Here is a 26750-nt window from a genome sequence, read left to right as displayed (position 1 = left end):
ATCTTCCTAAGTTTGATGCATAGGCACTTTTCTACATCTGAAGCGATTCGCTTCCATTGCGAGTCATTTAAGGACTCGCAGACTGAATTACGATTTCTAAATTACCGAAATTCTACAGAAAAAATGATGCATCTCACACAAGTAGATTGCATTCGCAAACAGCCGTTTTCTCAGAAAAATGACGATTGTGAATGCAATCTACTTTGATGCATGTGGGCCTTACTACTTTCGGGATTTACAGAGTGAACTTACTACTTTCGGGATACACAGAATGAACTTACTACTTTCGGTATTCACAGAATAGATTTAAGACTACTAACTTTACGTCTGCACTCGGGCCGTAAATTCCGGCCCAGAGGCGGAGCTTCTGGCTTGGGGGCGGAGCTTGCGGCCCGGACGCGGAGCTTCCGGTCCGGAGGCAGAGCTTGCGGCTTGGAGGCGGAGCTTCCGGCTCGGAGGTGGGGATTTAGCCGTGGCTAAAATCTCCACCTCTGGGCCGGAAGCTCCGCCTCTGGGCTGCAAGCTCCGCCTCCGGGCCACAAGCTCCACCCCAAGCCGGAAGCTCCGGCTCCAGGCCGGAATTTACGCCCCTAGTGCAGACTTAAAGTTAGTAGTCTTAAATCTATTCTGTGAATACCGAAAGTAGTAAATTCATTCTTTGAATCCCGAAAGTAGTAAGTTCACTCTGTGAATCCCGAAAGTAGTAAGTGCATTCTGTGAATACCAAATAGTAGTAAGTTTAGGATTTAGTCTTAAGTTCATTCTGTGAATCAGGCCCGTAGTGTTTGTAAGGTCCAGCTCAATAGCATAATAGACCTAAGTTAAGACTGTTAGTTTTGGGACACGGACATGTCTGGTGCACAATGTCTATTGCTGAGGATACTATGTTTTGCAAAGAGTATATCCTAGATAGGGTACACAAGAAGCGCTATTGATGTGGTTTCCGAACACCTAATAAAAATCCCATAAGTTCCAGTTCATCAGATAAAAGAGACATTGTCGAGGTTTTAAGCCAAACAAGGCACAACTTCTCAACACTGTAAGTTGTCACCACTCCGAGTGATCAGACTGCACATATAGCATATTATCAGTCTACTTGTTTTAAAACCTTCAGTATTGTTGAGGAAGTGTGTCTGACATCCACTCGTGTCTAGTGGGCAAACTAACTGTCCCTTTCAATTGAGGTTAGGTGAGTTGTATGTTCCACTATGCAGCACAGTTTCTAATGTATCCTCACTGTAGTGTCTAAATCATTGCCTGTTTTCAAAACGTGCAAATGTGGGAATTTGAGGTATGTTCAAATCTTTTATCTTGGCTATTGAAATTTACAACAACTGCCGCTATCTAATGCTAACGTTAGTTACTGGCAATTTTCTTACCGCAGCGCATCGTCGAAAACTATCGCCATGGTAGAGACGTATTTAAAATACTTCGCTACATGGCAATAAGATCTGCTCACGCTAAGAGTAGCATCAAGACGATAAAATTGTTGCCGCTTGCGAGAGACAAGTGCTGAAATGCCAATTAGAGGCAAAAAAACCTCATCTTAATCAGCCCAATGTCACTTTTCTGCCTCTAGAGGCAAAATAGCCTATAGGTCCACCACCAATGATAAAAATAAAATAAAAACAATGGAATGCAGAATGGAGCAGCCAGGGTAAGTTCAGTACATGTAAACAACACCCCAACCCCGACAGCCAAGATGTCCAGCCGGCGTCTGGAGGGAAGAGAAAATGCAGATTCAGGGCTCCATATATGCAAAGAGGGGCATCGCTGGGGAAAACCAGTGATGCATCACTTTTCATAGCGCTTCCCCTGCAACACCATGGCAGACGAAGGCTGGAAACGTGTGCAGTACCTGGGTCCTGGAGGCCTCTCTGGGCGGTGGAGGCAGGCCACATCGGGACCAAACATTTGGGCCATGGCGGTAGACATTCAGGCACAGAGATCACCCTTACCTGGCGGTGAAGTTCAGCAGATTGCATGGAGACACGTTGCTGACCTGTGAGAGAAGACCGACTAGTGCCCCTTGGAGCAGTGATTGGTAGAGGCACTCCTGAGTACCAATGTATGGAGGTTTGCATTGCAGAACACACGCCACCACTACACCAGGATGCCTGGAGCAGATTGCCAATCATGGGCCACACCTCTCTGCACCACAGGCCGGAGGATGTTTCGCTGCCCGAATGCTGTAAAGGGTGAGGCTGCGCCAAACTTATGTGGCGGGAGCACTACAACCTCATGCCTAAGGGGGCCCAGTTGCATCACCTGCATCTGCATTTTCCCCAGCGGACTTGGCTGTGACACAGGCTTGTGAAATCACACCTGGCTGAGGCTCCTGCTGGAGTCACAGATATGGGGAGAGCCTGGCGGATTGAGAGCATCAGTGTCGATGTCCAGGTAAGGAGATGGTGGGAGGGGAGCAGAGGAGGCCTGGGGTCATGTCGGGCCTAGGCCTAGCACCATTGGGTGCTGCACACTGTGCCCTGAGCAATCCCTGTGCTGCGGAGGATGCACATTGCCGAGGACACTGCCCATTACTGGTGGGGGACTCCACTAACTGGCTCAAGTTGCTCAGATTGGCCTTTGGTGGTAGCAGGTGCCAGGAGCACCGGGCCAGTTCGAGCCCAGGCCCTTGGGTATGTCACTTGATCCGCCATTACTCGCAAGGGAACTGAGGAATACGGAATCTTGTCACCACTTTTTTATCGGAAGTGGCAACCGGATGGTGCTGCCTTTCCTCGCCCCCTGGTAGTAAGCTCTTGGATGTATGGGGGACTATCCCTTAGTGAACTTGCTCTTCACACTGCGCAGTGCCATTTGGTAGATGCTGTTGCTGTCCCCATCTGCTGTTGCAGGTTCCTCTGACCCGGAGGAGAACACCTCCATCTCCACATCCGGACCAAGCACCACACCACCCTCTGCAGGCACTCTCGTCTGCAGGCCTCTCAGCCCACGACCCCCTATTCACCAATGCCATCATCTTATCTTATCTTATCAGTTTTTCTTTTAGAGCGCGCGTACACCGTTTGGTTTCATGGCGCTGAGAGTCCGGAACAAATCATTCATAGGCCTGTGTGAATAACCAGGTTTTGAAGGATTTTCTGAAATTGAGCAGGCTGGTGCTGAGTCTAAGTTCCAGGGGATGGAGCTCCACAGTCGTGGAGCTAGAGTCGCGAACTTGCAAAACCCTTGGTGGGTACCGTCAAAAGGTGAAGTTGGGCTGAATGAAGGTTCCGAGTGGGGGTATAGCGGGAGATAAGATTGTTAATGAATTTGGGGCTGCGCCCGTTTAGGGACTTGAACACTAGGCAGTTGACTTTAAAGATGCAGTGCTGGGGGACAGGAAGCCAGTGCAGTTTTTTGAGGAGGGGGGAGGCGTGTTGCCATCTGGGCTGTTTGTGTATAAGTCACGCCGCTTAGTTCGGTACCAGCTGAAGTCTCTTGGTGAAGCCGAGTGGGAGTCCCAGGTAAGTAGCGTTAGCGTAGTACAGCTGAGACAGGACCAGCGCTATCACCACCTGGACCAGAGCAGCTTGCTGATTTCCCTGATTTTACATAGCTGGAGGAAGCAGGTGGATACCACTGTGCCGACGTGTGTTTTTAGAGCAAGTCGTTACCTATGGTGATCCCTAGGCTTTTATCTGAGGTGGAGGGTGCGGGGGGGTCCCAAGTTGCTCGGCCAATATTGTGGGCCCCACTGATTGCAACCTCTGCCTGTCAAGATTAGTTCTGTTTTGCTGGGATTGAGTTTTAGATGATTGAAGGTCACCTTCCTGCCTTTTAAAGATCTTATCAGTGGGCGTGGATAGAGGTTGAAAAAATGTGGTGAGAGCGAGGAGCCCTGTGGGCCCCCACAAGTAGTTATTAACTGGGGAGCAGTGAATTGGCCGATACGGACTGCCTGGGTGCAGTTTTGTAGGAAGGAGTTTATCCAGCTTAGGTGCCGGGCCCTGGAACCCTGCTTCGCTGACACAGTCCATTAGTATGTTATGTTCGACCGTGTCAAATGCGGCCGAGAGATCAAGCAGTACCAGGGCCTGGTGGACACCTCTGTCTGCGTTTTCTCGTAGGGAATCGAGTATTGCTAAGGTTACAGTTTCAGTGGAGTGGGCCGTCCGGAAGCCGTCTGTTCCAAGAAATTGGACAGGCAAGTTGCCACATGGGCTTCAAGCAGCTTCGCCATGAGGGGAGCAAAGAAATGGGGCAGTAGTTTGCCAGCGTCTGGGGGTCAGCGCCGGGTTTCTTTAAAAGGGGAACCACTATGGCCTCTTTGAAGGCATTGGGTAGACAGCCCTGGGACAGGGAATGGTTTAATAGGGCAAGGGCCCGGTCAGGGAAGGCCGAAAAGGCCTCTTTTAAGACGTGAGGGGGCAGTGGTCCAAGGGAGAGCCCGATTTTACTATGGCTAGTAGTTTGTTCAATATCTCTATGTCAATCGACGGAAAGGAGTCCAGAGAGTTGGGGTTCCTAGGTGTCGGCGGGGTGATATTTTGCGAGGGTCTAGGGGAATGCTAGCTTTGATGGCAGTGATCTTGTCAATGAAAAAATTATTCAAAGAGTCGCATAGGGCCCGAGACAGCTTGGGTTTACTTAGGACTCTCTCAGGGTTGGACAGTTTGTCAACTATTGTGAATAATTCTTTAGTTTGGTTGTTAGAGTTGAGGATTCGTGATGAGAAATATGCCGCCTTAGCAGCGGATATGGCCTTTTTGTAATTGTTCAAGGCTCGGGCGTAGGTGGTTTTACTTACTTGAGAGTAGTCCTGCCTCCACTTCCTTTCCATTTGGTGGAAGGAGCATTTTGGGAAGTTTAAGTCGGAGGAGAACCATCTCTGAGCCTCATGCCGGTGAGTGAGACTGATTCATTTGAGTGGGGTGTGTAAGTTACTGGCCTCTAATAGCCAGGCCCAGAAGGATTTTTCGTGCAGGTTGACATTGGTTTCAGGGTGGGGAGCTGTGCTAATTAGGGTAGTGGTGAAGTCCGTGTTGTCAATAGAGAGCCCATTCCTTGCCATCTTTCCCCCTGAGGTGGGCAGTTTCCCCGTGAGCGTGTGCTTTAAGGAGAATGTTACCAATTGGTCATCAGACCACACACAGGGCATGATAGAAGGGACTGTTAGTGGTCTAGAGTTGATCTAGTGTGTGGCCTATTGAGTGGGTGGCTGAGAAGAATTGTTGTGTGAAATTCATGTTTTTTAATAGTTCTGTCAGCTCAGTGGAGTGTGGTCCACCTTGAGGGTCGTTTGCCCAGTAATTGAAGTCCCCTATTATGAGGATTCTGGTGTGGCTGGTGACTAAGGGTGCAATTTGATTAGCTAACAGGTGGGGGAACAGTGGCATATGCTGGGGTGGCCTGTACAGTAATATGCATTTGAGACGAGCTGAGTTGGATTCAAGTTTTATCACTTCGTTGTCAGTGACAGGGAGGTTGAGTGGGGTTAGGGCAGAGAAACTCATATTTTTGTGGATAATGGCTGCTACTCCGCCACCTGTTTTGCCAGGCTGGTGGTTAGTATCAAAGATATAGTAATCGCAGGGTAAGGCAGCTAAAATGTCAGGTGAAGATTGTGAGGTGAGCCACGTTTCTGTGAGTAGGAGAATGTCTGGTCGTTCAGAGTCAAGGAGGGTAAACATTTTCAACTGGTGCTTAACTAGTGATCAGGTGTTGATGTAAAGAATTGATATGTCTTTTTGCCCGGGTTTATTGGCCTGGGTCCTTTGCTGGGGGTAGTGAGTGATAGGCGACCTGACCTCAGGGAACAAGTCTCATGTCTGAGCTATGTTGAGATGACGCAGGCATGCCAGGGTTTTAGCTCCGGGCTTAATATAGGCTGAGTGGAGCATTCTGATCTCCGGGGAGGTGTATTTTAGTGTTTGGGCATAAAGACTGGGCCCTGGCTTGCCTTTGGCGTGCCGCCGGCGCGCCTGCTGTGTGAGTGCGCTGCGCTCCCGTGCTGCGGCTGGCATTTATGCTGGTTGTTTTAGCTAAGCCTCTCCTAGCAGTCACGTGATCGGGACCCCGGGATGAGGCTGGAAGTTGCTGGAGCGCTCTAGCAGTCAGAGCGATCTACGGTTGAGTGATCTTTCCCTACCGATATTTTACAAAGGCAATCAGATTCAATTCCCTATTAACAAGCACCAACAAAAGTAAAATTTCTGGTGTTTAGTTTTAAAAAGGTGGTAACAACAATTTTAAAAAGCAGTTTGCACAGGTTAAAAGTGCGTTGTGCCCGGGTGGCAGCCTCTAGTCTAGAGTGCCCGCTATCGCGCTGCGGCTGGCATTGATGTCAGTTGTTTTTGCTACGCTCCTACTAGCGGTCATGTGATCAGGACCCCGAGATGAGTCCGGAAGTTGCTGGAGCACTCTAGTAGTCAGAGCGATCTACGGGTGAGTGATTTTTCTCTACCGATATTTTACAAAGGCAATCAGATTCAATTCCCCATTAACAAGCAACAACAAAAGTAACATTTCTGGTGTTTAGTTTTAAAAAGTTGGTGAACAAAAATTTGAAAAAGCAGTTTGCACAGGTTAAAAATGCGCTGTGTCCGGGTGGCGCTCTCTAGTCATATACCTCATCGCACCCGGAGCTCTCCAATCCACTGAGTACATCCAATTGAAAGACCTCAACTTCTACCTGGGCAACCCCAGTGACCAAAACACCACCACCCTCCTGGAGAAACTCACCAAAATCGGACTCAAGCAGCTAGTCACCACACCAACCCACATAGCCAGACACCCACTCAACTCCGTCTTCTCTGCCAGCGGGAACATTTAACTTCAGCCACACCACCAAACTATGCTGGACCAACTATCATTGTATAGATCACGCCGTCACAATGCCCACCGTACACCTCCACCAGCATTGCCCCTCCCCGTCGCAGCTGAATCAAGGCCACAGAAGAACTTCTTGACAACTCCCTCAGCACAACGACTCCGCCAAGGCTTACGGACACCAAAACCACAGCACACACCTTCCATTGATGGATCTCTAAGTGAGCTGACACCCTGGCACCCCTCAAGGATAAACTGGGCAAATAACACTCCAAGAAGACCAACTGGTTCACTCCCACCCTCCACTAATCCAGATGCATCTGCAGACGTCTCAAGTAGAGATGGAGACACAACATCAATCAACTTCGCCACACAGTCATCCTTGCACCATGGCACAAGGATGCCTGCTTTGGTGCATGGCAGCCATTGTGTGCCATTGTAGGGGGAAAAGATATGGGGGCTTAATCCTGAGCACCTTCCAGCAGTTTAATGCCACTGGTGCGTCATTTTCTTGACGTACTTGCAGCATGAATCTTGCATCACGTTGCGTTGTATTTACAAAGTGATGCATCTATACATATGTGTGACCTTGTGAAGCCCTGTGCCACATTATACCTGCGTCAGGTATTGTGTATGCAGGGTGGACGTCCCATTCAACAAAGCCTCGTATGGTTGACACAGTGAAGTTTCTCAGATTTCACTGCAGCAAGTCTAAACCACAGCGTCAAAACCTTAAGCCTGCTTCATGGAGCAGTGCCATACGGATAGGCTGGCCTCATGCATTGCTGGAGTTGGGTCATGCTTGCAACAAAACTGTAGCAATGAGTGACTTTAGTGCTGCCAAATACGTCAGGCTTCCAGATGATCAGTCATTGATTGCAACATTGAGCGCCGTGCATCGAATACTGCGCATCCATGGTGTTACAAGGAGGGCACAGTGAAAATTGTCGCAACACTCTTTTGTCGCAGCGATGCAACATTTTTCATGAATGGGGTGCAGGAATGCGCACTATCTTATTAATAGGGTGCATCCTTGACTTTTTGTTTTGGCACAGAGAAGCACAGCAATGTCCCTTTCAGCGCTGTCCAGCACTCAAACATCTTATATGTGGACCCAAGTGTTTACAACAAATGTAAGACCAGCTATTTTCTGGTCTTAAAAAAACTGCCTCTAACTGGACTTAGCAGCAATTTAGGGGGTATCGTCGTACAGGAATTTCTTTGTAAATATCGCAAAGTGGGGTTAGCTCCACTTTTTTCACTGGAACGCCCACCTTGCATCTAATTTTCGTTAAGTCCCACTAACAGAAATGGCGATCTTGAAAATTAATGTTTACGCTGGAAAAATGCCGCTAACTGCTGTTAGCGGCAACTTGTAAATATGGCTATAAAAAAAAGCCGCTGTAACATCAAAAGATTGATGCTATGGTGGCGTTAAATTCCTGTAAATATGCCCCATTGTTTGTTGCACAGTTTTGTTCATGAAAATAATTTGTTGTGGTATCAGGCATTCTCTAAACAAAGCCTCAGTCCCCTGAACCTACCAATATTTTGTCCTCCAAATAGACTTTACATCTAAAGTGTCCTTCCAAAATTCAAAATCCTGTACAGACCGCTGGAAAAGAAAAGAAGCAGAATAGTTCAGCTTGATGTCAGTTAGCATATTTTTCTTTGTAGATGATGGTGCAAGCCTATACAAATATGAGGCAGGGTCAGACGTATCATAACCAGAAAAAAAAGCAAACTTCTGTGCAAATTAGCTTGAACTGCCCCATGCTGGTATAGGACAATGTTCCCATTGGGTTTAATTGTCAGCAACATGTGGAATACATGATTTATGCAGAAAATGATGACCATAATGTTGAAAACAAAACTTGTCGTTATATTTAGAAATACCATCATACAATTCAGCAGAAGAAAACACAGTTGAATGCTCTAGATCGTCCAGCGGTTCATGCATTGTATCAATGGTCCAATCATCAGAAACAGTAATAGTCATAATTCAAAGAAATTTTGGACAAATGTGGAAGTTATAAAAGCTCAATGGGGCCATACACATCATATGATACCCTACCCCAAACAATGCCATCGGGAACTGGAACAGATGTAATATTCACCAGGGAAAGGTCTCTTTGCTCTCTGTGTGATGACAAATGTGGTTTAGGAACCAAGTTCACCAGTCATTGCGCAGAACTTTCTGGGAGGAAATATCCAACAAGAAACAGGAAGTACTGTCAAAAGACACATCCAAAGTAATAGGAAAAGTAATGGAATTGTAATCCAAAGATCTAACCACAGAGAAATAAAATATGTCCTATTCAGCAAAAGATAGAAAACTCACATTTTCAACCGGAAAGTACAAGGATCTGGTGGTGGATTCATTGAATCTGATGAGAAGTCATCAAAGTTGATGAAGTAGCCAGAGGTCATCCAATCTATTTTAGGCAGATCAACTGGTTGTGTAGAACTGGGAGAAAACTTTGTGGTACATCGATGTAGACCATGTTCTCCTCAGGTTTATGAATTGAAATCTGTGCTAGTTGACTGTACAGTTGTAGTTGTAACAATTTGTTGTTGTTGATTGGTGTCTTTCGTTGGAGAGAGTATGCTTCTTTAGGTATTAAAGCTTCCACCTGAACTTCCTGTACAGTAGCAAGAGGAGGCAGGTAGATACCCAGGAGCCCATGTGGCTTACTGTTGAGAATCAGCAACATAATTTAGTTTGATCAGCGCAATGGAGACAGATATTTTGTCCTTGTGACGGGCAAGGGGCAGAGTAAGTACGGCTCTGGCACCTTCAACGGTTCACTGATAGAATAACGATGTAACAAACATCGATGTTGTAAATAATGGATAAAAAAAATCGACTGCAAAAATATCAACTCCAATACCTTAAAAGGTAAGTACAAAAATATTGAATGGAAAATATCGATGTAAAAAATATAGATGTAAAAAATACTGATTTTAAAATATATATAAAATTAAATAATATATAGTAAATATATTAAATATTAATATTATTTTTGACAAAATAAATCACAGACATGACAATGAATACATATACATATATTTACTTAACAATAATGTATTAACTATTATCTTTATTTAATTTTTAAACTTTAAAATTATATAAAAAATATATATCTATATCAATTATTTGAAAAAACCTTCTATAATAAATTAAAACATTAAACAATTAAAAAAAATGAAACCTACATTTCCCAATACAATAAGTGCAACAGTAGAGAAAATGTTTGATAGCGGAATAATAAAATGTTCTATTCCAACTCCAGTGAGTGCAACAGTGGGGAAAGTGTTGGATAGTGGAGGGGTACGAATTACTATTTCAACTCCAGTGATTGCAACAGTAGGGAAAGTGTTGGTTAGCGGATGGGAAACAATTACTATTCCCACTCCAAACAGTGCAACAGTAGGGAAAGTGTTGGATGACGGAGGGGTAAAAATTAGTATTTCCACTCCAAACAGTGCAACAGTAGGGAAAGTGTTGGATAGCAGGTGGGTTAAAATTACTATTCCCACTCCAAAGAATGCAACAGTAGGGAAAGTGTTGGATAGCCGCGGGGTAAAATTTACTATCCCCACTCCAATGAGTGCAAAAGTAGGGAAAGTGTTGGATAGCGGATGAATTAAAATGTACTATTCCAACTCCTGTGAGTGCAACAGTAGGGAATATGTTGGATAGCGGAGGGGTAAAAATTACTATTCCCACTTCAACGAGTGCAACAGTAGGGAAAGTGTTGGACAGCGGAGGGACAAATTTACTATTCCCACTCCATAGAGTGCAACAGTAGGGAAAGTGTTGGATAGCGGAGGAGTAAAAATGACTATTCCCACTGCAGTGAGTGCAAAAGTAGGGTAAGTGTTGGATAACGGAGTATTTAAATTTGCTATTCCAACTCCAGTGAGTGCAACAGTAGGGAAAAGGGTTGATGTCGGAGGGGTAAAAAATACTATTCCCACTCCAGTGATTGCAACATTAGGGAAAGTGTTGGATAGTAGAGAAACAAAAATTGCTAATAACTCTTTAACAATTGAAAAAAAATCCAAATATTACATAATTTAAAAAAGCATACAAGTAAATAAACAATATTTTAAAAATATAAAATTAAACATATAAAAAGAACACATATTATAATAGTACTTACATATAACAAACACCTACAAATATATTGAAAATACAATAATAAATACATTTATAAACAATACCTATTTTAAACTTGCAAATATTGACAAACAAAAAAGTTATTTAAAAAATAAATGTATTTATTTTATTTCCTACCCTATAACACCACACCAATAGCAAAGCACTTTAATATTTTTTATTAAATGTATTTCCATGGTTTATATAATTATTGATCAATTAAAAATATTATTAATTAGAAAAACATTCATTGAGTACACATGCTTTAACACTATATTATCCACAACACACACCAAAATTAAACTATAAAATAATAAAACACAAATAAATATTATTTTTAAAAGAAAAACAATTACTATTAACAACTAATAATTAAATATTTAAAAATGTATTTAATACCCACCTTTTACCTCTTTAAAAGTAAAGACAACACACACAAAATAAACAATTACACAAAATAAATATCAAAGAATTAACATTAATTAACAAATATTTAGTAAATAAATGAACACAAAATACATACCACCCTTTACTCCTATAAACACCACAACACACACCTAAAATTATTTACGCACTTGCCATAATTAATTACTGATTTATTAATTAAAATGAATTAACAACTAATTATGAATTAATCAATTAAAAACAAATTACTTCCCACCCTTTACACCTATAAACGCCACAAGGCACACCTAAAATTATTATACCATTGCCATAATTAATTACTAATTACCTAATTAAAATTAAATAACAACCAATTATTAATTAAATAATAATAAATAACTTTACCCATTTAACACTATAACATCTCAATTAAACAACTATTAATAAATAAGAAATATTCGATAAATGTGATATAACTAAATTACTTCCAACCCTATTCCCCTATAAACCTGCAACCCACTACTGAACTAAAAACACAAAAATCTAAGACTTTTTTTATAACTACTAAACATGTAACACACATTAAAAATACAAACATATGTTATACAAAAAAACAAACATCACATACATAATAAATATATGCTAAAATACATATGATTAATAAAAAATCAATATTTTTTAGCAACTATATTTTTGCAAACAACATTTTATATTTTTATCATCGATATTACTAACCTAAATTCAATATTCTTGACCACAAGACTTTGTCTGTCGACCTTTCGGACCCTTATTATTTTTAACTCGATATTTGTGTATTCAATTTTTGATTCACTATTCTGTCTCTGCACCCCTTCAACAGCCAGGACAGGTACAGGCACTCTGTAAGATGGCCCAAACTTTATCTTTTGCACAATTGTTTCCCTGACCAGATCCCTATCTTTTGGGATCCAGCCAAGCCTCATCGGGACTACCTTCACTTCCCCAGTGATGGTGATTTTACTTGGACTTTGTTCATCCCGGAAGTTGCTCAGTGTCTGAAAAACAGCCAAACATTCATTGATATCAAATGGCTGCCACTGTGCTAGGATAGTCGAGGTCAGGGACCCACATCTTTACCCTCAAAAAGGATTTTGTAGGGAGTCAGACCACCCAAGGATTTTCTCAGCATGGTATTGAGTGCCCTCTGGACCCCATATAGTTGATTGACCCAACTGTGACCTGAACCTTGTACCCTCACTGGTAAAGACTGCTTTAAGTCACGTTTTGTTCCTCTCCAGAACCTTATTTCCCTGGGGATGATATGGAGATGAGAAATACAGGGTCACACTCCAACTTCTCATGGCTTCCTTGTAAGCCCTAGTGCTAAACTCCGGACTCTGGTCAGAATGTAGTGTGCCAACTGCATAAGTCCTGATAAAGTTTACCAGATCCTTTATAAAAGTTTGGACATCAGTCGACCTCTGAGGTCATACCCACTGGAATCGAGAGAAAGAATCCACTGCTATGAAGATATACTTGTAAGCCCCATCTGTTGACAGAGGGCCACAATGGTCCAAATGAACACAAGCCAGTGGCTTGTTTTAAAACAATAAATGTGTCTTGGTTTGACGTGCTACAGTGGAACCCTTCATCTGCTGGCAGACGTTGCAGTTAAGGACAAAGTCCTTGGTCTGTTTATAAAGACCTGGCCACCAATAGCGTTGTTGCAATATTTAAATTGTAGCAGGTACCCCCTCGTGTGCAGAAACCAGACTTTCGTGTGCAGCTAGTATTAATCCCAATCTGCGATCAGTGTCTGATTTTACTGTATTTCCCACCTCAGCAATGTGAGCATATGGTATGTTTTGTGTATCTAACTTGAAGAAGTACTTGAGTGGAAAGCTTTTCATCGGGTGGGTGTTGTTGCATGCAGCATTGATGGGTACCATGATGTCACTGTATATCCTCATGCTAAAACAAGTAAGTGCAGTAAGCGCATCAGTGCAAACTGTTGCCTTTGCAGCTTGACCAGCCATGAAATTCCCTGCAACCTGAACACCAGCACGTCGATGACTCAATGTGAGGATTACATGAGTCTGTTCAAGTGGTCATTCCACTTTGCCACCTGTTCCCAAAGCATTTTGTGCTTTATTGTGCAACCCTTTGAATCTCTGAATCTATTCTGGCTTCAATTGTGTAGATATTCATTATAGGACAGGGCACAGTAATACATATTACTTTTCTGAGTCTCAATAAAACCAATCTAAAACCCCCCTGCCATCAACTTGACCCTTGTAAAGAGCCCAAATCATGCCCTCACTGCAACACAAAGTTTCTGTTTACAAAAACAAAGGCTTGTTCCACGGATAAAACTGTCTCATGTGGGCACACACTAGCCCCAAGACGTTCATAGGACTGCTCATTAACACTCGCTCCCTGATAAAACATAACATTGAGTTTGCCAAACTACTGTCTGCACACAAAGTGGATATGGCGTTCGTCACTGAAACTTGGGCAAACAGCACCTCAGATCCTAACTTGGCCCTAGCTATACCTCAAGGATTTACTATTATAAAAAATGACAGACAAGTCAAACGGGGAGGAGGTTTAGCGATTATAGCCAACTATTCTCTGGATGTAAAGGGTTCCCCGGCAGAAAGCAGCTCTGACTGTGAGCTGCTTTCCTTTCGTACCACCTTAAGTGCTAATTACACCTTCAATGGCACACTACTATACAGACTGCCCTGCACGAAAAGCAAAAGTAAATTTAAGGAAATCATCAGCCCAATAATAGAATCTAGCACTGACTTAGAGGACTACTGTATTAGGTGATTTTAATTATCACCTCGAAAATTTCATAGACCGCAATACAGTATCGCTAATAGAGATGATGTTCAAAACCTCATTGGAACAGAAAGTTATGCATCCCACACATGATGCTGGTCACACTCTGGATGGATTATTCAGATCCAACCCCAACTTTAAAATACTTGAGGTTTTGCCAATACCATGGTCAGACCACAGAGGCATCCTGTTTGCCGCAACCACCACACATCACATTCCCAGCCCGCATATTTCCCATAAGATAATCAAAGGACGTAATTGGAGGAACATAGGCCCCACCGTATGCAATGCACTTTAACATCTTCCAAACCGGATCTAAAACCTGAAGCAAACCTAGCAACAGGGAGTTTCACCAACGGGATCAAATCCGCAGTGAACTCGCTAGCACCGGAAAAAAACGTTACCAGCAAACGCAGGAAGAAATCTGAACCCTGGTTCTGTGACACCCTGCACAAACAAAAACAGTTTGCGGAAAAGCTGAGAGATGCTGAAGAAGTAACTATACAATAGCCAATAAAGAAATATATTCCCAATCATTGAGTACCTATAAAAAGATAATTATGGACAAGAAAAGCAAATATTTCTCAGCTAAGATCCAGCAGGTAGGCAACTCCAACAAAGCGCTATTCACAACACTGAAGAAACTAGTTAAACTCCCAGAACAACAAACAAAAGACTTTAGTGCAGCATTCTGCAACCAACTCGTCAGATATTTTAAGGACAATGTGCTTACCATTTTCGAATCCCTCACAGACTGGGATGATGGCATGGCAGTCACTCTCGCTAAAAACCCCACATCCCCGTCAATGTATGAGACTCCTTTGCCCCACCCAGTATAGAACAAATTACGCAGACAATCAAATCAATAAAATCCGGAGCATCCTCAGACCTTTGTCCACCCAAGATATTTCACATGGCACCGGATATAATCAGCGAACAACTTAGCACACTCTTTAAAGAAATCATCACATCAGGCGTCTATCCAGAAGCATGGAAAATTGTGTCAATTCTTCCTTTACCGAAAAAACCCAATTTAGATCCCAGACACAATAGTAATTACAGACCAATAGCAAGGATTCCTTTCCCGGCACAAGTTTTGGAAAAAATTCTCAACTCCCAACTAACGATCTTTATCTCCTCAGCGAACTTACCTGATCTCTCCCAGTATGGTTTCCGACAAGGGCATGGCACGGAAACTGCCTGATTATGGCATCAGAGGAAATCCGGGCAAAACTGGACACAGGAGCCAAGGCCGCCTTGATCCTGTTGGATCTATCTGCGTTTGACACCGTGAACCACAACATTCTAATCCAAAGGATCCAAGAGGCAGGAGTCAAGAACACTGCTCTAAAGCTGATTGAATCCTATCTGAACAACATATATCAATACGTTCAGGTCGGTGACTCCTGCTCAGAGCAGTTTATGCTACCATGTGGAGTGCCGCACGGATCCTCGTTAAGCCCCACCCTGTTCAACCTTTATGTGACCACTGTAGCCAACATCATCAGGCAATTTGGCTTCACACTAATATCTTATGTGGATGACACCCAAATTGTGGTGTCAATTTCAAGCTGCCCTGAAGAGACAGCCGATCGCTTTAAACAATGTATGTCCCACATAAACCAATGCATAGGGTTGAATTGTCTAAAGCTTAACAGAACCAAAACAGAGGTCCACCTACTGGGATCAGATATTTCTTTTAGGTCACAGACTGGTGGCCCCCCAGTATGGGAGCTCACCCTACCCCAGTTCAAAAAGTGAGGAATTTGGGAATCATCTTAAATGACAAACTGTCCCTCCAACACCAGGTCAACAAAGTTGTATCTTTGGTATTACTAACCTCAAAATCATTCCGCAAAATAAGCATCTTCCTCCCCCCTCAAGCAGTAAAAACTCTAGTGACAGTTCTAGCCATGGCCAGACTGGACTACGGAAATGCCTTATACCTAGACCTTCAAAAACAGCATATGGCCAAGCTTCAGCACGCACAAAACGCGGCCGCCAGAACTTTGCTGGACATCCCCAAACTCCAGTCCATCTCAGAAGGCTTGAAAAAACTCCACTGGCTTTCAATGAAGAAAAGAATAGATTTCAAATCCCTATGTCTGCCTTACAAAGCGGTACATGGAAATGGACCAGCATTTCTGAAACAACACCTCACCTGGCACCAAACACCAAGACTCCCACGCTCAGCACAGAGCAAACACCTTCAGACACCAAAATTCAGAAAGTCAACTGGGGTGAAAGAAGCTTCGTCCTGGGCACAGCGAAACTATGGAATTCGCTTCTGATAAACATTAAAAGTTGCCCAACTCTGCTCGGATTCAGAAAGCTAATAAAGACCTGGCTTTTTTCAAATTAACCTAAATCATCCTCAAATGGAACTCTTGCTTTTTTCTCTGCTAAAGCCCCCACAGGCATTTGTGCGCTATAGATAATACTTATAATCAATCAATATTGCACACTATAAGTGTCGGGAACCCCGTATCAGTATTTGGTACTGTCAGAATAAAAGCCTTTAGTTCTGCCAGAAGTGTTGCAAGACTTTGGCCTTCACTTGACAGCTCATATAGCAGACAAATTACAATGAGATGGGCAATTTCTTAATTGTTTTAAAACTGATTTTGTAGGCCACAAAAGTGAATCCTAAAAATATACGATCTACTCTTGTCAAGTGTTCCATGAGGTCCTCATCCGTCAGATAAATGTCATCAACATAGGACAATGCCTGGTCATCAACATTTTGTAGTAGCTCTGTTACTCTGGCTGAAAACAGCCTTGGACTATTCTTATACCCCTGGGGCAATTGACAGAACGGCCTTTGAGAGCCAAGCACTGAAAATGCAGTCGGATGTCTGCTTCCAGGTGCTATGTTTTAGCAGAAAAATCCATTCTCAATATCAAGTGTTGTTTTGTATATCTTCTGTACAATGTTTTTCATTAGTGTGGCACTGTGCGCATTCTGCACTGGAAATGTGCATGTCGCTGTGTTTAAGTGTCTGTAATCTAGTACTGGACAATATGAATGGTCTGGTTTCATTACGGGAAACAAAGCATTATTCACATATGAGGTGAAACTTTTTATTACACCTTGGTATTCATGGTGGTGTAGGATTTCCCTAACTTATTTTTTAGCGTAATGTTTAATTGGGTATTGTGGTTGAGGTTGTGGGGTTGTCCTCAATAGAATTTCATGATTAGGGGAACCATCATCTCACCCCACATGGTGGCGGTATAATGCAGGAGCTTGTGATAATTCCCACTCAATGGTGTATGAATGTTTTACCGATTCTGAATCGAGGTCGTAGAAAGCAGGTAGAATTACCATTCCCCATTTGGGCACTATATTACACAATTTTTGTGGCCAATACGTTTCAGCCAAAGGAATTTAATAACCATAAATTAAGTCCTCCCAAAGAAAATATTGATGCTTCTGGGTATGACCAATTGGAGTTGAATTTCGTATGAACAGCGTGGGACACTTACCCTGGTATCAGGTGTTTCCACCATGATATACTCAGTGAGCGCTACTCTCATCAGAAAATCCATCAGGTACTGGTGAACTAACATGACTTCTGATGTGCTGTCTAGCATTGTCACTGCCCATTCCCCACTCAGAACCAGAGTCCTCAATATCTGAGGCATGCCTGACCTTATTTCTGGCTATCTTCTTCTTTTTGAATTGAGGCTTGGAAGGTTTCTGTTTATCTTCCTCTTTGATTATGTAGTCAGATAAGCATTGTGAGTCCTTCTTCAGTTTCATGTGCTCATCCAATCTGCGCAATGACCGTCCACCTCCTGTCAACGAATGTTTATCGACTGACCCCTGAAAGGAACAAGATGAACGTGTATCAGTATCCTAATAATCTTCAGGTCTGTCTAATATTAACACTGTTTCAAATATTATATAATTTTTAGTGGCTTTCTGTTGAGGAGACCCTACCCCGTGATTTTGTCTTGTCTTTATTTTTTTTGTTTATCATCCCACTTCTTCTTTGTTGAAGAGTTGGGTGCTGGCTTGGAGTTATCATATTCTAAATTAATATTCAATTGTGGTTTAGCAGGATTGGCTCCCAAATTATTTCTACCTAGTGTGGCATAGGTTTCTTCAATAATTTTAGGTCATTTGTGCTCCTCCTGTGCAGGAGTCAATTACCATATGTGCTGGTTGCCAGCCAATGCTGCTGCTTCCTCCTTTATTTTGCTGAATATAATAGCAGGTACTGTGGCAAAATTGCCCATCAGTTTCATCCCCAACTCCATGGCAGGTACTGCCTGTACTCATTCAGGAGCTGTTTCAGCACTTCAGGCAAAAGAGCCAGGGAAGGGGTACCATGTGTTTTGGTATATACTGCATCAAAGACTGTACCCCAAGTTGTGCGGTCTTCAACGGGGGGAGTCATTCCCGTTGGCAAGCAAATAGTGTATAATCTGTAAATTTCCTGCGGGACCATATGGGGTAACACCACTTAAAGCTGGATTGTTGTCTGTGCAACTCAGAACAAATCTCCTCCCCTCTGATGGGACCTTTCCCCATGCCTGCATTTAGCATTTGTGGGCTGATGCCAGGCTAGTCAATTGTGGTTGGGCAGCTTGAGCAGTCTGCGCAGGGTTTAGCTTTAGTGCTCACATAACGAACTATGTAAGACATCTATATATCATTACTAAATATTTGTATTGTCTTGGCACCTCCGAACCTGGTAAATTATCAACGTTAGGATGTGGTGTGCAGCTGGCTAAGACTTGCCATGTAGCTCTCTCGTTGCTGAGAGGATTGAGTGTAACATTTGCTGTTGTGTGTGGGAGGGCGACTTTAAACCAATTTATGTGTTCTAGGTAAGTGAGAGGAATCTCTATCTCTTCATATGGAGTATAGTTATCTGGTATTTCATCCTCTGTGTGGGAATGAAATGGCTGTTTAACAGTGTCTGCAGCTGGGAAAGGTTCTCCAAGAGTAGAACACCTCTGTCCCAAATACTTTGCTTCATGTGCCTCAACCACATAGGTAACATATCCACCCCTGGAGGTGAGACCATGGTGTAAATAGTTTCAGAGTAACCACATGTCTGCAGTTCTCTGCAATGTTCAAGGCCTGATCTGCTTTATCTCCAGACATAATAAAACTGAATTACAGAGTGGGTAACACAGTGGGATTTAGATCCTTTATGAGTTAAGCTTTAACAGCATACAGTCAGTACATAGGATTTACCTACGCAGCTGCGGCGGATTTCTCCTACCACCACAGACGTCTCCAGTTAAGAGGAGTCTCTGAGAAGACACAATTGAACTACTCGAGTGAACCATTAAAATAACAATCCAACCCACGCTGGTGGCGCCATGTTGTGTTGTTTCCACCTTATGTTAGGAACTGTGGCGAGCTTAACCCCTGGGATGGTGCCTGACTGATTCCATGCACCCCCTCTTGACATTTTGTCCTGTAGGCCGGATAGCTCACAGTGCTACCATAAGTCCCCACACCCTAGGTGGGTAGCAAACGGTTCTGGTAATCAGTGAACAAGTCAACCCTGATCCCCCAGGAATTGTGATTACAGATCTTGAACCCTTTTACTCAGTCATTCATGCTCTCCTTCGCCTAGAGAAATGTACAAGGAACACATAGTGGGATATTTTCAATATTTATTGAAACAACGTGATTCTTGTATAAAATATATGTGCTGCATTGATCAATAGACAGAAACAAATTACATTTATTAGAAGTACTAGGACAGTGAACAGAATGAAAAGTTCCACCATTGCGCTGAAACAATGTATAATATGCAAGCATATAAAACAATATAAAAATCTGGCGTACTCCTACTATACATTCCCTAACCTAAGTGTTTAGGGTGTGCGTATGTGTTTTGCAAGAATCCCCACACTGGATGATCCCATGTCCATTACCTGAAGGGAAAGAATTTAGGACACCGTCATGGTCACGAGCTGGACATCCCTCATAGAGATATCAGAAGAGACCTCGCAAATGCCAACAAAGTGCTCCTCTGCCAACACTTGGAAATGTATGTTTATTTATAACAAAAGGCATCCATGCCTTGGGCTGAGATCTTGATCAGACTGCCATTGTGTGTTTCTTATAGATAGCTATGTTGCCATATGTACGAAAACAACAAGCATATTTACACAATATATGTATAAACCATGTACATGGTATGAATGTAGCATGATAGTGTTCTTGCGAAGATGATTCTGTAAGCAAGTATGGTTTCTGAAAAATGAATCCAGACTGTAATGGATTCAAATGTGTGTCAGAAGTACTCATCTAAAAGTGAAGGCAACTATAGGAAAGATCTGTGAATATGTTTCCCTAAAGGCCCAACTTGAAAACATTACATTCTGACAAGGAGGTGCTTCAGGACCTGCAGCAGGATGACCTGACTACTAGGCCAGTAAGTGATAGATAGCTCAGGGTTCTGTGGTGTATCTGGGGCACATGGTGGGAGGGAGCAAAGTGCAGCCCCTCCAGGCCAAGTTGAGACTCCTGCCTCAACAACCCATCCCAAACACAGAGTGAAGTGAGGGCCTTCCAAGATCTCTCCAAGTATTAAAGGAGGGTTGTTATGGTTGAGGCACCATTGTTGCCCCCCTTAACTGAGCTGACTCCTAAGAAGCAGCCCAAAAAGGTGATCTGGACAGAGGCCTACCACTCTTTGACTCTATGAAGGAAGCAATGTGCAGACACACTCTTCAGAGCATAGTGAAGGGGCTGTCTTAGCACAGTTAACTGAGGAGGGCAGGGACCAACCTTTAGCTTTCATTAGCAGGAAGTTATTTCCCTGGGAACAGAGGTGAAGTGCTATTGAGAGGTAGGTTGTTGGTGTGGTCTGAGCACTGAAGAAGCTGCTTGGGAGTAACATCTATGTTTAGATAGACCAAAATCCCCACAGATGGCTCATGCAAATGAGGGGGGGGGGGTGAATCCCATGCTGCTGAGGAGGTCCATCTACCTACAGGGAATATTCTTTGTGATGGAAAACGGTCCTGGGTCAGACCACACCAATGCTATTGTTCTCTCCAGGTTCTTAGGAGGGGGAGAAAGGCAAAAGGTTTGGGAGAAGACAAACCTAAGGCTGACAGGTTTAACATGTCCCCCTCCAGCTGAAAGTGCGGAGAACTACCCAGCCTCCTACATTTAATTTGGTTGCTAAGGTAGGAATTGCCTTGTGACAACATTTCACTTTACTCCTCTACTTAGGGAAGGTGTCGAAACAGGGATCCCATAGCCTTACCGATATAGGCATGAATGTAGGCAGAACATGTTGGCCTAGCATGGATGAGTACGTCTTTATACCTTTTTACCACACCCCTTCATGGTTTTTGGCCATACCTAAGGTACCCACCATTAAAGGAATTAACCTCGGTTTACGGTACTGTATTTTTAGTCATTCTGAATTCCTTCTTTTCCAGTTACCGTTATCATGAACTCCCTCCTAATGAGATTGAGCCCGCCCTGGAAGTATCATCTTACTAAGGTGGGGTGAGGCTACTGTGGAGTAGGGGATGCCAAAGTTAAGTTGTCAAGGAGGCTATTTTTGATATCGAACTTTCTGGATGCTTCTAGTAGGATTGAAGGTTTTTGCCACTGCATCTGTTTGGTGCTTGGTGTTATTACCCTGGAGGGTGTGTGGTAGTATAGATCCATCTCTCCCTTTGTGATATATATTAAAGAAGGACTTCATGTCGAAAGAGAACAGTCAAGCTAATCGGTTCCACACTCAACACACCAACAGTGTGCTGAGTAAGAAAAGCAACATTTAGAAAACTCAAGTGTCTGATATTAGATACCTATTCTCATCTAGAATCAAAGTTCAAATATTAAAATAGTGTTGATTCCTTTTGTACGTTTTCATTTGACGGCTTGCTATCCAGTTTAATGAGATTTGTGACATGAAATGTTCTTCTAGGCATTTGGGGCCAGATGTACGATGGAAAATGGTATGCGCAAACAGGTTTGCAACTTGTTTGCGCATGTAATTTTCCTCTGGGCCATGTACTAACACTATTTTGTGAGTTGCAAATAATTAGCGACTTGAAAAATAGTGGTCTGGGACTCGCTATTAGGAAGGGGCATTCCCTTCCTGATAGCAACTCACAAGCCATGTACAAATGTTTTGCGACTGCAATTGCGGTCACAAAACACTTGCAAATAACTGCCCTCTTCACAAGGGTGGTAATTCAGTCGCAAATGGGAAGCAGTCCCCAGGGGACCCCTTCCCCTTTGCAAATATAGGGGAAAATATTTTTAGGGGCAGGCAGTGGTCACAGGGACCATTGCCTGCCCTTAAAAATGAAACAAAAACGTTTCATTTTTTACAAAATGCATCTTGTTTTCCCGTGCCTCATTAATATTCATGAGGTTCGCATTTTGCGACCCCATTGGGAATCACAATCAGTATCTCTGACACTGTTGTACATTGTAAATTGCGACTCGCAATTTGCGACTCGCAATCAAGAGCAGATTGGGAGTCACAATATATACTGGTCGTACATCAGGCCCCACGTTTAAGCACACATGCTGCTTGTCAACCTTGCTCGTGTGAGGCATCCTTAATTCATTTTTAGGGGTGCTGAAAAAGAGCAACGTTTTAACAAACCTGTGCTACAGAAAGTGAACAGGACTTTGCTAACGCTGACAATTTGGTTTAAGCATGACCAAAAAGATTGGAAGTAGAGGGATTTAGGATGAAATTCCATATTTAATAACTAGTCCACATGAAATGTGATTCTTCTAATAATCCTTATGAAGTGCTGGCAGTTTACAATACATATGCTGTTGGCAGTGAAAAAATGCAGCTGCTTCGCATGTTGTGTGCTGCAAAATACAGATGTGGATGTTGCAATATACAGCTAGCAATAAAGAATAACATTGATTCTATAGGAGACAACAGTTGCAAGGAATATTCTAACTTTTACTCATGCGCATCATAGCAAGGAATGAAGGAATCATGGGGCATATTATCAAGGGCACTATCACCGCTTTAGCGGGAAAAAATCCTGATAAAGCGGCGAAAAAACTATCGCCCTATTAGCAAGCTGTCGGTAACTACTGCTAGCGACAGTTTTCTGGCGATAGCGAGCAAAAAAACTATCGCCATGCATGGAAGCGATAAATATCGCTAATGATATGCGAGGGAGGCGTACCCTCGCTAAATCTCACGAAAAAAGTTGCTAATAAACGATCGCAGTATTAGCAATGATCGCCTGGACTTGCTTAGCGACAAAAAAAATCGCGCTAAGGCCCCTTGACTGGAGATAAATAAGAACTGCTAAAACCAGTTCTAAAAAAGAAAAATTGGAGATAAAAAGGAGACAATATAAAGGGAGACCAGCCCAGCCCAGCCACGCCACAAAGTTGAGGGCCTGCAGATGCCATGGAGGCAGTAATCATTCAGCTCGGAGTCCCACAAAGGCAACAACCACCACCGCCACCATCACCGCCTCCTGGACCACCACCAAGGCAGCGCCAAAGACAACGGCGGCCAATGCTCAGACAGATCATCCTTGGAGACCTACAGCTACAGGATGTAATAACCCACTACAGGCTCAAACGGACATTAATTGACTACATCCTGAACCACATAGCCCACAGACTGACACCACCAACCGAGCGGATAACTAATATCCCCCCGCAAACAAAGCTGCTGACTGTGCTGCATTTCCTGGCCTTAGGTACATTTCAACCCACAACATCCAGATTCAGCGGAGTCTCACAGGCATCCTTTTCAAGATTTCTCCCTATTGTGTTAGATGGCATAATCAGCCTAATACCCCAGCAACTCTACTTCCCCAACACTGTGCGGGAATAGCTTCTGGTCTAGCAGGGTTTCCATGCCATAGCTGGATTCCCACACGTTCTGGGTGCTATAGACTGCACACATGTCCGATTTGTGCCACCTGTGGACAGTGCACACATATATCGAAACCGAAAGCACACTCACTCAATGAATGTGCATGCAATAGTGGACCACCGTGGACTGTTCACAAATGTCATTACCAAGTTTCCAGGGAGTGTGCATGATTCGTACATCTACCAGCAGTCAGTCATTAACCAGCGCTTCCAGGATGGGTCATATGGGAATGCAGTCCTATTTGGTAAGTAGCAATCCAACATACCACTTGCATCAGCATTACACACATGCAAAACAGAAATGTGCTAATCTCCATGTCACAATATCGCATACAAGATGTCAAACAACATCACCCCACACCAGGCACATTAACACCATGAACTGTGGGAACTGCAGCTAGATACATTGACCAAACTCACTGTAAGTCATACACCCCTGCCCCCCCAGCAAATGTTGCGAGATGTGTGAAACATGCATGTGTAATGGAGAAACATCACTCACAAAGAAACTTGCAACACAAGTCCCACTGTGCATGTCTTGTGCTGGACAGGCAGGATGAATACCACAACAGAGTTTGACATGTTGCCATATAGTGTTCAAATGAAGTCCAGCTTCATTTCACTTACCGTCAGTGACCCAGGAGCACACAACAATGTGTGGAAACTTGTGAAGGCTGCATGGAGGATGCAAAGGCATGCGAGGCAGATGCAGCCTACCGGGTACACCTGTAGGTATATGGAGATTGAGCCTCAAATATGGATCCGAGTCTGGACTTGCAGTTTTCATAAACATGTCCCTGCTCCTTCACACATTCTGCTCACATATGGAATGTGGAATCATGCCATATGATAAAGTAAATCCAGTCTATTTTGTGATTTGTGAATCAACAAAGTGTATGAGGCCACCAAGCAGATGTCCGTACGAATGACGCTCCTTCTACGAGCAGCACCTCTTTTGAACTGCCATTAACTTACAGACAGTGATTAGCCCTCCATGTAGCAACTGCCTCCATACATGAAGCAAATTTTCATGTGATGAGGTCTGGCTATTGGAACAGTGTGAAGATAAGCAGAGTATCATCAGCTTATGATACAATTGCGACCCCGTGCACCTACAACCATGCAGGAAAGTGGTACGGAATAAAGATCAAACTGTCTGGCGTCCAATAGCCAGCCATGAGGGTTAACATGTAGGAGTGGAGTAATTCCAGAAGAAAATCTTGCATATACCACATGAACGCCCCTTGATGTAATGAAATAACTCATCCATCTAAGGGCAAGGTCTTCACTCCACATGACTCAAGTCACAGGAGAATTAGCCCATAAGAGATGGTGGCAAATGCTGCACTGAAAAGCTACAGGATCCATGCATCAATCTGACCCACGGCTGCTCGTTGTCCCAGAGTTACACTAGGCAAGAGCAGCGCAGTTTCAGTGGAGTGTGTAGTTTGGAAAAAAGATTGGGACGTGTAGCAGGGCCTTTTAAGTGCAATGGTTGCTGAGCTGTACATTAATTCAGTTTTCATCAACTATCCCCCAGGAAAGGTAGTGTCAAAATGGGCCACAAACAAAGATGCAGTTCATGGTCCCTGTTAGGTAACATCTCAATGTGCAGACCATGTCTTGTTGACATTCAAAGGGGACTATACATAATTAGAATGAGTGGGAGGACAGGAACGACCTCAATGGCATGATGCAGTGACCTACCTGCATCTGAATTACTGTGTGTGATGGTTCCTGCGGTTAGACTGTAATGCCAACAGTTGCTAGCTTCATAATCACATCTGTTGCTAGAGCTCAAAACTTGCGTACAGTTACTCCTTTGACTGCTATATCCACTGTGGTTATGCTGCCCATGCCCTGGGGATCCTCCAGATGAAACTTGTCAGTAACCTCTCCACCTCATCAGTCAATAAATTGAATAATCCATTACAGGACCCCTCAGATGTATAAGGGGGCTGAGTCAATCTCACATCACATTGTAAGACTTTCAGTAAGCTAAACATGTTTGCAGATGAGTATTCCGACATATTGATTTACGTGTCATGCAACTTGCGTGGGATGTCTTGATCAGTTCGTAAGTTTGGGATTGTCATTGCTTGTAAGCTACCTTAACTATGATACAAAAGTTAATAGCCATTGGCATGTCATCTGTTTGCACCATTGCCAGTCTCTAGTGTGAGTTCCTGTTGATTTTGGGTGTAGACGTCATAGCTGTCCTGGCTTTGTCAGTGAACCATGGTGCTAACTCATTGAGTGCCTCTGTGAAGCAGGTTTCTACTTGTCTGTAGGCAATGTCAATGTCCTGAACCAATATGCTTTCACAATCATGTAAACCCAGAGCAAATGTGATTGTCATAAATCATCACACTGCCTGTGGGTCACTGTTTGATTGGGTTTGCATGTTGTTACAACTTGACATGGCCTGATATTGACCTGCGCCAGGATACTATTCCGCGCCAGGATACTATTTTAGTAACAGAGCGCGCTACAAAACCCTTTATATCATATCATATATCATATGAAAAGGGATACTATGTTGGAAGGACCATGGAAATGGCCACGAGCATTACCAATTCCATGTTAGTCATGTCAGTGAAGAATGCAACCAGGAAGTGGACTGCTTGGTGTGTGGGAGCAATGTCTAATTTGAAAGTGTATAAACAGATACCCTAAGATGATGAATAATTTGTGATGGGTCGCTCAATTTAGCTCTATGAATACCTACAGCAAATGAAAAATGTG

The 26750-nt window shown here is 43.3% G+C and overlaps 1 protein-coding gene across 3 annotated transcripts in view; it reads right to left on the bottom strand.

Moving 5' to 3' along the window:
• The window catches only part of LOC144761534 (uncharacterized), a 292792-nt gene that overhangs the window by 2981 nt on the left and 263061 nt on the right, over positions 1 to 26750 (bottom strand). For all 3 annotated transcript variants that reach the window (XM_078646851.1, XM_078646852.1, XM_078646853.1), the window contains one exon: positions 17796 to 17969. In XM_078646851.1, the coding sequence (XP_078502977.1) occupies positions 17796 to 17969 (174 nt within the window). The remainder of the gene's footprint in view (positions 1 to 17795; positions 17970 to 26750) is intronic.

This window comes from Lissotriton helveticus, chromosome 6, assembly GCF_964261635.1.
Source record: "Lissotriton helveticus chromosome 6, aLisHel1.1, whole genome shotgun sequence".
NCBI lineage: Eukaryota > Metazoa > Chordata > Amphibia > Caudata > Salamandridae > Lissotriton > Lissotriton helveticus.
Note: the sequence above shows the minus strand (reverse complement) of the source record. Positions and strands in the feature narration are given on the sequence as shown.